This window comes from Cygnus atratus, chromosome 20, assembly GCF_013377495.2.
Source record: "Cygnus atratus isolate AKBS03 ecotype Queensland, Australia chromosome 20, CAtr_DNAZoo_HiC_assembly, whole genome shotgun sequence".
In the NCBI taxonomy this organism is placed as follows: domain Eukaryota; kingdom Metazoa; phylum Chordata; class Aves; order Anseriformes; family Anatidae; genus Cygnus; species Cygnus atratus.
Genome location: NC_066381.1, coordinates 8417236 through 8430736, shown reverse-complemented (window position 1 = coordinate 8430736; position 13501 = coordinate 8417236). Strand labels below are relative to the sequence as shown.

The following is a 13501-nucleotide window of genomic DNA, read 5'->3' as shown; positions in this document are numbered from 1 at the left end:
CTGAGGCGGGGGTGGTGCGGGCTCTGTTCTCCCTTCGGCCCGTCAGAGAGTCCTCTGTTTCTCACAGGTGTTAGAGGCGTGCTGGCGTTTCCCCGCTGTCAGCTTTCTGCGCCTCTCCTTGGGCCCCTCTCCCCTCATCGGGGTGTCCGGCCCTGGGGCTGGCTCTCCTCAGCGAGCCGTCGGGCTCAGTGCCTTCGTTCTCTTCTCAGCGTCCCCAGGGAAGGAGCAGCCACTACTGAGGGTCACCTGCTGGCGTTCCAGAAGTGTGAATTAAGTCCTGCTGCGGTGATTTGCAGCCTTTCCTAGTTGTGTTGAGGGAAGAGGATGGCGCACGCGCTCCAGCTTCCAATTCCCTGCCCTGTCCAGCTTGGGACTACAAGAGGGGACTCCCCTGAAGCTCAGATGCATGAGTGTGTCAGACAGGGGAACTGCGTCAAGGTGAAGAAGCTTCTGAAAAAAGGTAAAGCCGCAGTTTAGAAAAGTCCTTGCAGAAAAGGTTTACTTACTCCTGTATGCTTGTGTTTGTGGTAAACGGGTAGAATCAGTCTGTCAGTTCAGTTTTGTCACTGGGAGATGTTTACAAAAGGTAGTATTTTTGGTCTTTTCTGGTAAATGGCACTGACAAGTGAAAGAATCATGAAGAGAAGCAATTTGGAAAGACTTTAAGTTTTTAGTTGCAAGGTTTATAGTACCTCAGCCATAAGGAAGTGTTTGAAGTACTGTAAAACTAAAATTCTGAAAGTCTGCTTTAGAAATACATATGTAAGGTTTTTAACTTCAGTTTTGATCGCAAAGGGCTTAAAGTACCACTTAGGTATTGGTGTTTTTAATACCCACAATTTTAATGACAGGCAGCAAAGAACATTGCAAATGAAACGTACTTGGTGGGGTTCTATTTTGCCTTTGCTGCTGCTACTGAACAGCTCTGTTTCCAACTTAGAGATTCAAAGAGCAGAAGGCTGATAGCACAAAAGCACTGGGACATGAAGCAAGAAGGAGGCAGTAGGTATAAAGTAGGGAGCTCGAGGCGTGGTCTCTCTGTCTGGATGCAAAAACTAGGACTGTATGGATGTTATTGTGGGCTCAAATGTAACCTTTCTCAAACTGTTTTCGGGAACGTGAGCAGCAGGTGCGGCTCCTGGGGGTGCGGCTGCGCTGCAGCCCTGCGGGGCGTTCCTCCGGCGCCGCCGGTCGGAGCTGAGCTGAGCCGCGGGGCGGGGCCAGCCGCGGGCGCGCCTGATTGGCCGGGCAGCGCGCTACATGCAAATGAGGGGGCGTGTCCCGTCAAACCCACTCGCGGGGCGCTCCCGGGGGGCGCGGGGCCGCAGCGGGGGCGCGCACGGCGGCGGGGGCGCGGCGGGGCGCGGGGGGACGGGAAGGCAGCGGGGCCGGGCGGGGAGCGGGGGGTTGCCGTGACTTCGGGGCCGGTCGGCGGCCGTGGGACCCGGCTTGGGGCGGGTGCGAGGCCAGGACTATACTTTCAGGGATCATTTCTGTAGTTGGTAACTAGAGGAGTGTGATCGAAAGTGTCCGGCGTCACAAGCCACGAGGAGGAGCGGCGTGTTCTCTCCTGAGCGCGAGGCGGGCGGGCGGCGCTGCTGCTGTGCAGGGGCCTCCCGCCATCGATGACCGTTCCCGACCCCTTTTACGGGGTGTGGGAGGGGGAGAGCACAGGCTGAGTGGTTTGTGTCCATATTTTAACGGTGACAAAAACAGAATGAATTCTAATTTTGTAACAGAGGGTGCTGTGCTGCCAGAAGCTCCGTGCCCGGGAAGCTCCATGTCTACACGAGGGACGTTGAGGGGCTCTCTGCCCCAGTGTTGCGTGGGCTGGGGCAGGCTGCGGGGCTCCAGGGATGCAGCGAGGCCGCCTTAGCCCTGTCCCGGTGCGGCCACAGACGAGCTGGGGCCGGCAGAGCCGGCTTGATCCGCCCGGTCGCTGCACTTCGCCCCCGGGAGCCCGCGCCGTGTGGCCGCGGTGTCGCTCGCTGCCGCCGGAGGGGCCGGGCAGGAGCTGCTCGCTCAGCGCGGTCACGGAGCTGCCCCGCGCGGCCGCTGTTACCGGTGACGCCGCTGTTCACGTTAACGCCGCTGTTCCGGTAACACCGCGGCGCCCCGTGCCCGGGCGGCTTCTGCGGTGCCCTCAGGTGACGCGCCCGGACCCGCTGCGTGGAGAAGCGGGGGCGCTCTCCGAGCTCCTCCCTCCCTGAGAGCGGCGAACCTGATTGGCCGGGCAGCGCGCTACATGCAAATGAGGGGGCGTGTCCCGTCAAACCCACTCGCGGGGCGCTCCCGGGGGGCGCGGGGCCGCAGCGGGGGCGCGCACGGCGGCGGGGGCGCGGAGGGGCGCGGGGGGACGGGAAGGCAGCGGGGCCGGGCGGGGAGCGGGGGGTTGCCGTGACTTCGGGGCCGGTCGGCGGCCGTGGGACCCGGCTTGGGGCGGGTGCGAGGCCAGGACTATACTTTCAGGGATCATTTCTGTAGTTGGTAACTAGAGGAGTGTGATCGAAAGTGTCCGGCGTCACAAGCCACGAGGAGGAGCGGCGTGTTCTCTCCTGAGCGCGAGGCGGGCGGGCGGCGCTGCTGCTGTGCAGGGGCCTCCCGCCATCGATGACCGTTCCCGACCCCTTTTACGGGGTGTGGGAGGGAGAGAGCACAGGCTGAGTGGTTTGTGTCCTTTTTCACTTGTGAAAAAACAGAGCTGTTATTAGCGATCTTAAAGAAAGATTTCGGCTGCTCTCTGTTCGCGTCCCGCTAGAACGCACCGGCCCTGAGCTGCCTCTTGCCAGGGCAGCGCCTGGTGCCCCCCAGCCCCTCGGTGCCCATCGGTAGCGGGGACAGCAGGGGCCGGCCCCAGCCTGGGAAGAAGGGGCGGCCGCGCTGCGTTGGGTGTCGGTGTCCCGAGGGGCCGGGGGTGGAAAGAACTGCTTCGGAGGTCTGTTGGCACCCCGGTGCGGGGGCTGGGTGGTGGTGTTCTGGAGCCGTCTGTTGTGTGAGGGAAGACGGCGTGGTGGGCGCTGGGAGCGGTCCTGGGGGACTGGGCCAGCTCGGCAGGGGGCTGGGGAGAAGCAGCGTGTCGGCCTGCGGGAGGCAATGGGAGGCCGCGTGCCTCGGGCTCCGCAGCACCGTGCCCGCTCGAGCAGGGCTGGGGGGTGCTGCTGGGTGCCGCGCTCTGCGTGCTGCGCCGGGACACGGCGTGAGGCAGCATCCGGAGGAAGTCTGGGGCCAGGAGAAGCCGCTCCGTGTTGCGCTGACACCCGGGTGTCACCTCCGGGTGACACCGCACAGCGCAGCGCTCCTGCTGCCCTTCCCCTGCCGGCGGCTCGGCGCTGCCCGGGGTCCGGCGGTCGCGGCCCCGCTCCGCGCCCCGGGGCTGCAGCACGGGGGCGGCGCCCTGAGAGCAGCGCGCCTGATTGGCCGGGCAGCGCGCTACATGCAAATGAGGGGGCGTGTCCCGTCAAACCCACTCGCGGGGCGCTCCCGGGGGGCGCGGGGCCGCAGCGGGGGCGCGCACGGCGGCGGGGGCGCGGCGGGGCGCGGGGGACGGGAAGGCAGCGGGGCCGGGCGGGGAGCGGGGGGTTGCCGTGACTTCGGGGCCGGTCGGCGGCCGTGGGACCCGGCTTGGGGCGGGTGCGAGGCCAGGACTATACTTTCAGGGATCATTTCTGTAGTCGGTAACTAGAGGAGTGTGATCGAAAGTGTCCGGCGTCACAAGCCACGAGGAGGAGCGGCGTGTTCTCTCCTGAGCGCGAGGCGGGCGGGCGGCGCTGCTGCTGTGCAGGGGCCTCCCGCCATCGATGACCGTTCCCGACCCCTTTACGGGGTGTGGGAGGGAGAGAGCACAGGCTGAGTGGTTTGTGTCCTTTTTCACTTGTGAAAAACAGGTTTTGGTGGGGAAGAGGTGATGTGATACCTCAGCGTGTTACAGATCCGTTTTCCTAAAAGCGAGGCTGCTGTTCTGCACTCAGATTGTAAATCGATTTCGTTGGGTCAAACCCGTGAAGGTGCCACAATATTCCTCTTAGTGACCCTGTTAGGGGAATTCAGCTTTTAGTTAAGTGCTCTGGTGTTATCCACACTCATCTGAATTAATACTTCACGCTTTTACACCTTGTTTATATGAAAACACTGCACAGTAGCAGGGGCATGGCATATAGAGAGTTATGAAGAATACTTAATAATTCTTCATTATCGTTCAGTTAATACCACATTGCACTTTCCCACTATCTCGGAGGGAATACAGCCGTCCATTTCAGTATTAAATAACCCACAGCTTTTTTTCTTATGGGGTGAATAATTAAAACATCCATCTATAGTCATCTTTTGTGTTCTTGTAGGCACCTTTGTTGATGCTGTGAATTCCATGGGCCAGACGTCTCTCTTCACTGCTGCATTGTTAGGTCTTGGTAAAATAGTGGATGTGCTGTTGGATTATGGCTCTGACCCTAATCAGTTAAGTACAAAAATAAGTTTATACTTTTAAACTGGAACTGATACTTAATCTTGTAGTGGGTTTAGTCAGTGTAATACACAATATTCGCTGTGTATTGCGAAGAAGTGCTTAAGACACATACTGCTATTTGAGCCAAAGCTCCTGAAATGTAAGTAGGTGCTTAATTTTCCTTGTGCCGTTGTACATGTTGCTGTTTGGGTGTACAGAAGCTTTATGTTTACACTGCTTTCTTTCTCAGAGGCTCAGCTGGTTGAATTTGGTAGTGGTTGGCTGAAACCTTCTTGTTTTCATGTTCCTCAGTCGCTGTTATGATGGAAGCACCCCAGTCCACGCAGGTGCATTCTCAGGAAATCAGTGGATTCTTAGCAAGTTACTGGATGAAGGAGGTGACCTGAGAGTACACGATAAAGATGGAAAAAATCCACAGTGTTGGGCTATGTCAGCTGACAAAGAAAGCAGTGCTCAGGTATGTGTGCATTTAAGTGGATATGTCTAGTTAGTCACATAGTGTTTGATAATTTTTTTTAATGTTTTCATGTAATTTTCTTCAAAACCTTTTGCATATAAATTTCCTGAAGTGCCTACTTATTTGCAACTTACTTGCAGTATTTCAAATAATGAGGTATTTTTTGTTGGCCGGGATTTATTAATTCAAAATGGAGTAACTTACAGTTCTGAGGTCATTTTTTTCTTCCTCTCCTTCTCCACCCAGATGCTGGAATTCATACAGCGCTGTACATTCCACATGCAGGCTGCCATTCAAAATTTTCCCTGTGATCAACTCAGGAAGGTTTGCTCCTCAAAAGCGCTGGTTTGTAGTCCATCTAGGTTTGGTGGTCTTGTTCAAGGGTAAGAATATATTTTCATGTGCTCAAGTATTGATTCTCCTGGACTCTTACTCCATATTATATAAAGAAGTTAATGTGTTTTTGTTCCTTTTTGATGCTATTGGATTTGAAACCAAAGCATATTAGGAATGATCATTCTTTTTATTTTTGTTATGGGAGTTCCAAATAGAAATTGATAGTTGTAGACGTCTCTTAATATTTACTCTTGAAATCAGTGATAAGAAATACTGTATTAAGTAGCGTTAAAATGGCTGTAGTAGTTTGTTCTTGACTTTTCAAGGTCACTAAATCTTTCGGTGGTGTGTTTACAACAATTTCATGAGCTTTTATGTCAGATATTTGTTAGGAAAAATACATACCTGTGAAGAAAAGGTGATGCATGGTGCCTGTGATTATATGTGTGTATATATGTATATTTGGCCACCATGCTTGAAACATACATATCATAAAAGTGTGTTTTAAAAGCTTCAATTACTTGTACAATAATCTGAAATTTCAGCATATGCGTTACAATCATGATATTAAAAATACGTGGCTGTTGCATTATTTCTGTACTCTCCCTCTGTCGTGGCATATTAGTTACTCCTATTATTTATGTTTTTGATATATAGAAATGTTGACAGTCCTTTGGGTAGATTTCTAAAAGGTGGAGCTAATGCAGCCAGGAACATTTACAGCTTTGGTTTTGGGAAGGTAAGATGCTATGGATAATGGTTTTCTAACGATATTAATACAGATTTCATGATTTTCGGTCAGATGTTCTTCACAGTAATTACCTTGCCTCCATTATTTTTGATTCTTAGTACGTTCTTCTTTCTACTGAAGTGGTGGAAAAAAGCTGTGGGGACCCCAAATATTCAGACCTTTAGTCATTTGGCCTTATCAGAGGAAGCTGGTTTGGGAAAAAAAAACAGTGAAGTCTTCTCTGTGACTGTTTCTGTGTTCCTTATTCAACTCCACTAGAAAGTTAAGCTTTTCACATAGATAACTTTAAGGCTTCATTGTGATGCTTTGGCTAATGTTCACATTGCAGTGATTGGGTTAAAGATTTTAGTGAGTTTGTGGCAGATGTAATGCAGGTCTTGGGAACTGTTGCATATTCCTTTCGGTTTATGTGCGGGTGCTGTTTCAGTTCTATCTTGCAGGCAGCAGGCATCTAGGGTACTTGGCATCTCTCCCTATTATTGGGGAAAAAGACGTGGGTCAGGCAGATGATGAACCGACGTTTTCTTACCATGTTGGACCATGCATGATCATGACAAAGTGAGTGGAATCAAAAGGACTTTACCCCCTCTTCGTGTGTATTTGCTACTGTTCAGTAGCAAATTGTATAGGTGCTTTGTCTGGGTTGCTTTCTTTGTCTGGTGAGTATTCATCCACTACTTCTGTCAGCAACTTGAATTTTGCAGCCCACCCATTGGTGTGTTCTTTAGACCTTTTTGATACCTATAGGTTGCTCTTGTCCCTTCTGGCACTATTAACCCATACGTGGTTACCCACCGATCACAGTGTTTAGTTACCGATTCCTGTTTTGTGCTGGGAAATAAATTGTTGGGGTAGCACGGGTTGCTTTGTTCAGCGTTCAGCCCTTGTAATTGTCAGGTCAGACCACAGGCCTCTGGATGTGCATGTCTGTGGCCCACTTGCTCAGACCTGTGGCAAACTTAGTGTTGCAAGTGCAAACTCCGGCCTTCTTAAAATTTATTTATTAATCTCTTGTATTGTGTAGCAAGTAGTTGTGCCTGAAAGATGCACCTAGGGAATCTGCAAATCAGTGATTTATCTTCACAAAGCTCTGGCTTGTATCAAAGTGGGCTGATGGTCTTAGTGAAAGGGGTTTTAGAGTGTTTTTGTTCTTTACCTTGGGCCATGGAAAGGTAGTGTCTTTCAACAGCAGACGTGTTCTGCCGCATCCTGTCTTTAACAGGATGAGAATTTATTATCCATTTGAAAGAATATATGCTATTGCCTGGTTGATCAAAATAATGGATTGTTACTAACGGTAGGAGACCAGCACCAGAGCATTTTGGAATCACAAAATTCTTTGGAAGTAGTCCTGTGACCAGAGGGGGGAGGGAGGGCGTGAACCTGTAAAAAGCATGTCATAGATAGTCCTCTCCTCCTTGTAGCTTAATGTGGGGAAGCAGCAGAGTTACAGTGAAGGAACTCAGCTTTGAGCCCCATCAGAACTGCAGTAAGCTGCGCTTAGCTGATCTTCTCATTGCAGAGCAGGAGCACAGTAGGTAAGAACAAGTGCATGTGCAGTGGGCACAGGTGCTGCAGGGGTTTGAGGCTGGGAGAAAGCCTGACAGTCTTCTTGAGGTGAATCACACTGTGACTCTGCTTTCTCTCCAAATGAGGAATGCAGGTCTTTCTTCTCTGTCTTCCTACTCCATTTTCTTCACTATGTATAATACAGGAGAAGGATACAGATAAAGAATACACTATTCTTTTCTGATAGATCTGTGTGAATGCCTCATTGCATTTTCCTGGAGGGCTTGCTTATAGATTGCCCTAGTAGCACCAGCAAGCCCTATTTCTTAAATGCTTCCTAATCTACCGTTCTTTTCTAATTTTGGCTATTTAAACAATAAGTTATAAGCATACATGTTGTATTGGTAAAAAGACCCAGAGGGCCAGTACTTTTTTAATCTTAGATTTGTTGTAATTTTTTTCCCCTCTCCCTTTGCAGTAAACTCCGTCATCCGCATTTGCTGCAATTGATGTCTGTTTGTCTGTCTAGTGATTTGGAGAAAATCCGTTTAGTATACGAAAGGGTAAACTTTGGCTCTTTGTACAGCATCCTTCATGAAAGGGTAATTGGAATACTTGTAAATACTATCGTAATTATTTCAGTAATTATCAGTAATTATTTGAGAGAAAGGAGTTCAGTAACTATATTTGCAGTCTTTACTCATTTAAAATACAAAATCACTGGTCTGTATTAAGGTTTCTATTTCATTGCACAGTATTAGGTACTCTGTACATGCTGGTGAAATTTGCCATTGGCAAATACTTCAGTTGATGTTTAGGTGCAGTTGCGTTGGATTTCTTGTTTGGTACTGATCTTAAAATGGCTGCTATTAAATTCCATTGAACTTCTGCATGTGATTGTGCACCGCAAATGTGGTGAGACCAGCTTTTGTCCTTTAATATATGCATGCAATTTGCTGCAGGCTGCCTGTATATAACAATGAAGGTGTGAGCTCGGTTGCATGTTTTTAATCAACCAGTTTGTATTTTGTTATTATCACTTGATATTTTTCTCTTCTTTTTCCATAGTTAATTGAATCCTTTTTTTTTTTTTTTTTTTTCCCTAAGTGTCCAAGTACAAACATCTAAATTACGGATAAGTTGCAGATAAAGACAGGAGATTCTAAGAGTTGATTCTGCTTCAGGGTGAATTTTGGCATTATCAGTGTCTTTTTCCTTAATTTCTGTTTAGTGTATTAGTAGTTTGTTTGGTACTGAGAGCATGTATGTTGTTCAGAAAGTGTAATTCATATGACTTTTACTACAATGAAATACATTTCATTTTTGCTTTCTTTGCCTCCTAGCGTACAATGATTTCTCAGTAGTTCAGGCTTTGAAGACCTGCAATACAAAATGGGTACTTCTGTTTTTTTTTCAGCGTACAGAATTTCCAGTGCTGCGCATGGAGACAATTTTGCATGTACTGCTTCAAATTAATGATGCTTTGCGTTTTCTACACTCCCGGGGGTTTATCCATCGTTCGATTACATCCCATGCTATTCAGATTGTTTCTTCTGGAGAGGCAAAGCTGTGCAACATGGAATACATGATAGAGAGGTAAAGAATTGCCTCACTGTTTGTGGAGGGAACAAACACAAAACCAAATCTAGTGCTGAATTCTGCTGAAGTGGTTTAGCAGGTGTCCTGTTTGATGACTAGGTGACTCCCCTGCCTCTGAGCCAGGCAACAGAGTTACAGGAGAGAAGAACTCTAAATTATCGCTGCTCAGGTACATGAACTTTGCTACAGGCTATGTGGCAAGTTTTAGGTGAACTTAGATTCTGTGTTACGAGTATCTGAAACTATTAAGAGAAGATGGTCTTCACTGGAGTTTAGAGGTACTGTCAGAGACAGAATGTAATCTTACAGAAGAGATGAAATTTCTCTTTGAGTCAGTCACTAATTCTGTTGCAGGGCTGGAAATACTTTAATTCACTTCTTCTTCTGCTGAATTTGCAGTTATGGAGGCTTGCCAAAAGGGCCAAAGATCTGGTAGTAGTTATTAAGTGCCACCAATGACGAGAAGAAGCTTTAGTACATCTTTGTCCCTTTTATGAGGGACACAATACATTTTTATCTGGTAAATTACTATGTACTTGTATAAACTTCTTTCCTGCAGTGCAGCTGGATTAGAAAGGGAATAAAAGGTCGGTTACACCGTAAAGAGAGAGAGTAAAATTGATAATAAACAAAAAACTGACAATGGAAATGTCATGAAATGAGCAAAGATACTTCCTACTGTCCTTGAAAACTCATTTTTTTACTAAATCTTGGCTGTTTCTTATAGCTACAGATACTTGCAGCCTACTGTGAAATAAATAACACAAATCGCAGTTTGTGTGAGGAAGAAGTTAGCTTTTAGACATGTATACGTTGCAAAATAATTGACAGTCTAGAAGACACCTTTTTCTCTTTTGTCTGCAGTCTGCTGTCGGCACAGAATGCTGAAGAATTGGTTGTAAAAATACTATGGGGAACTTTTCAACTCTGACTATTGCTTGGTGTAAAGTTTTTAAAGGGGTTGTTACTTCTGCAAGAAAAATTGTTTGCTCTACAACACCAAAATACAGGATTTGTTGGTGTGAAAATACAACAGATTTTTTTTGCAGGTCTGCTTGGATCTTTTAGGTATTTAAGCTAGAAGAAGATAAAAACAAACTCAGGTGCTTGATTCCAAAAGACACAGTTGTTTAGAGGAATGTGCTGTGTGTCCCAATTTATAACTTTTTTTCTCCTTTCGTATAGCAAAGATGGTGGAGAACACAGTGATCTGACTCGTATTCCTGTCCCAGTCCAGCTATTTAAATGGTGCTCACCTGAAGTAATCCTTGAAAAAACTGTCACAGTGAAATCGGATGTTTACAGTTTCTGTACAGTAATGCAGGAGGCCTTGACAGGTATGTGCATAAGCTTAGGCTTCTTTTGTCACTAGAGTAGCCCAATGAAGATTTTCAGTGCAGACTGTTTATTTTCCCTAAGTGGCTGCATAAAACCTTGCTGTTATTGCACATACAGAATTAACCTGGAGGAGGAACCCACCAGGCAAAAAACAAACGTTGGTGACAATGGCAAAGACTGTTGGAGACACTTGTAAAGTGTAATTGAAAAGCTTGAAATTGCTTAACTAAGAGACGAGATTAATGGTAGGCAATACAAATACAGAATTCTGTGTATGTTGTATTGCTGCTGTTTAATCTCCTTCATGCAAGGACAGCAAAATACTCAGTTAATTTTTTGCAATATGCAAAACAAGTTTGTGCACCTTTCATCCTTTTCATGAATATGAAAATTTGCAGGTAAACTTTTGTTATTTGTTGACTTGGACTATTTTGACAGAGAAATGGGGTAAAAAAATAATTACTCTGAAAATTAAACCTAGAAGGGTAGCTGGTTAGGAATGAAGGATACAGAGTGTGGGTTACTGTGTGACTGTAGCCAAGAGATTACTGTCAGCTCCCTTTAAAGCATCCACTGTTGATGTGAGATAGGGAGATGCCGGGCTGGATTCTGGATTGAATACTGTTTTAGTTTGTGACAGTAGTTGTAACTTACAGAACGTGCAGACGAAATGCTTCCTTGTTTTGATCTCTCTCTTGTTTCCGTACCCCCTGTCCCTCCCTTAATATACAGGTTGTGGCATAAAATCTGTATTTATGCATTGCAGAGACCCTGCCCTGGAAAGGTGTGGAAGACTCTGTTATTAAACAACTCATAATTTCAGGACAGCAGTTAGAAGCGGATGTCAGACTTCCTATACCTTACTATGGTGTAGTAAAGTCAGGGCTAGAACCTAAACAGAAGAACCGCTCCATGAACCTTCAGGATATTCAGTATATACTGAAAAATGATTTAAAGGTGATTTCCAGGATAGTAGCCTTTCATGTTTTAAAAATGGAAGAGTTTTATGTTCATTTGGATTCAAGATGTTCAGCTTAAATCTAGGTGGGAGGTTTTTTGTGTGAAATCTGAACAGTGAGTATCCTTCTCTGATCATGGAGGCAAACCACCTTAAAATAGAAGGTGGAGACTAGATTGGAGATTTTAATTGAAGATTAAAGATGCTTCTAAAAGTATTTCTTGTGTTACAGGACTTGACTAAGTCTCAGACTGGGCACACTGATGAAATGTCAAAAGTGCAAAGGCCTGCCGTTTTTGCAGATATAAACATCTGTTTGGCATCAGCTTTTAGCTACCAGAAGGGAACACTGGAACTGCATGAAAAAGAGGTAACAGAGGCTGGTAAGTTGTTTTTTTTGTTTGTTTTTGTTTTTTAGCAAGGTGTTGTGTGTCCTTTGCTTAGGATTTTTCTCAGTCCATGAAGATCTACTGTAAATAACTGAAATGGTAGCACTTACAGATTTGATGATATAGATTGAAAACAGAAAGCAATTAGATTTGGATTTTACCTTCCACCCTAATTATTAATGTAAACTCAAGACTGTATGTCGAGTTAATGATTGAAGTTCAGGCACACTGCTTTCAGCAGAGGTGTTAAATGCTGCTTATGCAATATCTAAAAGGTGTTGACTGCTAAATGTACAAAAGCAGTGTGTCTGGACATCTGGAGGAGTAGCTAAACACCTAACATCAAATTTTCCAGACAGCTCTCCTGCCCCAAGATACTCTCTTTTTCCTGAGGAGACTAATGCTTTAGTAGACTGTGAGGCATCGAGCAATCTACAGCCAGTTGCACAGGAAAAAATTCACGACTTAGATTCTGAAGTCCAGGCGACCTGCAGTGTCAGTGATGTGGATGACAGCCTCTGTAGCTTTGAAATGAATGAAATCTTGGCCAGTTATCCAGAATCTCATGAAGACTTCCTGGAAGAAGGAGCTGGAGTAGGTCAGACTCTAAAGGATAAAGAAAGGCAGCAAAAGGTAAAAGATAAGGCGGCCCTCAGAGACCTCTTTGTGTCCCCTGGAGTGTACTGTGAGGAAAAGCCAGCTTATGAGGAATGTGGCGTTTCAGACTCAGTCACAGAGGACACTACAGAAGAGGAGGAAGGGGAAAGTGACGTCTCTGACCTGTGCATGCTGGCACAGGTGAGAGGAGATGCTGGGAGAAGAATGAGTGGTCCGTCCCCAGATGAGCAGCACATCAGTAAATGTGTCCTTAATTTAAAGATTGTTCAGAGCATGTTGCAGCAGGCAGCAGATTCCCTGTGCAGAACAGAGTTAAAACTGGACAAATTCATTGCCAATGAAAGGCAAAAGAAGCTGCTCCAGGAAATGGGAACGTATCAGCTTTCTAAGCAAACTTTTCATGACAGACCCTGGAACAGATCTGATGATATCTACCAAAACACCAATAACCCTTTTTCTGGACTTAATGTTTTTTTATGGAAAGCCATAGGTCCGCCCTCAAGTGACTATATTCCACCTCTGGTAACACACGAGGCACGAGGAGGTTTGGGTAGAGATGGTTTCCAGGCTATTTCAAAGGCAGCAGAGGAAACGTGGGCAGCTCAGAATGAAAAGTGGAAGAGCTTTCATCAGATGAGTAAGAGTAAAAATGAAAACAACCAGCATGATCTCAGCTTCAGTGGGGTGAAAAGCCTGGATAATCGAGAGGGCCTAGACCATGAGGTAAAGTGTGGAGCAGGTGTTTGTTACTACTGTGTTCTTTAGCGGGTTTATGGTAAAGAGACAGTTATGAATGGCATCCAAGAGAAAGGAAGAATCTGTCTTTTAAAATATATGTGCATGCTATATGCATTGTATGTAGAAAAGAAAACAAAATGGTCAGCTCAGTGTTGCAGTAGTAATTTTATATTTTCCCCAGAAAAATATTTGTCCAATAATTGAGGAGGGAGTAAAATCTTGTGCTAAAATTGAAGTGGGACTGTTAGGGAAAATGGCAAGCGGAGAAAGATTATTATTATTTTATTACTTTTTTTGGGGGTGCAGGGGGGTATCCTTAGTTAAGGAGGTCTGGGCTGCCACTTAA

At 46.5% G+C, this 13501-nt stretch overlaps 1 protein-coding gene and 3 non-coding genes across 4 annotated transcripts in view; all 4 read left to right on the top strand.

Annotated features, from left to right (window-relative positions):
• The first annotated feature begins 324 nt into the window (after positions 1-324).
• Positions 325-13501, top strand: part of TEX14 (testis expressed 14, intercellular bridge forming factor) — a 29858-nt gene continuing 16681 nt past the window's right edge. Inside the window, exons 1-13 of the mRNA XM_035561158.2 lie at positions 325-460; positions 4338-4452; positions 4754-4919; positions 5166-5302; positions 5913-5994; positions 6434-6564; positions 7431-7544; positions 7994-8117; positions 8933-9111; positions 10300-10451; positions 11219-11409; positions 11643-11793; positions 12155-13140. Of these exons, the coding sequence (XP_035417051.1) occupies positions 325-460; positions 4338-4452; positions 4754-4919; positions 5166-5302; positions 5913-5994; positions 6434-6564; positions 7431-7544; positions 7994-8117; positions 8933-9111; positions 10300-10451; positions 11219-11409; positions 11643-11793; positions 12155-13140 (2664 nt within the window). The remainder of the gene's footprint in view (positions 461-4337; positions 4453-4753; positions 4920-5165; positions 5303-5912; positions 5995-6433; positions 6565-7430; positions 7545-7993; positions 8118-8932; positions 9112-10299; positions 10452-11218; positions 11410-11642; positions 11794-12154; positions 13141-13501) is intronic.
• On the top strand, positions 1469-1684 carry LOC118255211 (small nucleolar RNA U3). Its single transcript, XR_004780899.1, has one exon. It is a non-coding gene; the product is annotated as a small nucleolar RNA U3 (small nucleolar RNA).
• LOC118255207 (small nucleolar RNA U3) lies at positions 2454-2669 on the top strand. The gene has a single exon (XR_004780895.1). It is a non-coding gene; the product is annotated as a small nucleolar RNA U3 (small nucleolar RNA).
• On the top strand, positions 3641-3855 carry LOC118255210 (small nucleolar RNA U3). The gene has a single exon (XR_004780898.1). It is a non-coding gene; the product is annotated as a small nucleolar RNA U3 (small nucleolar RNA).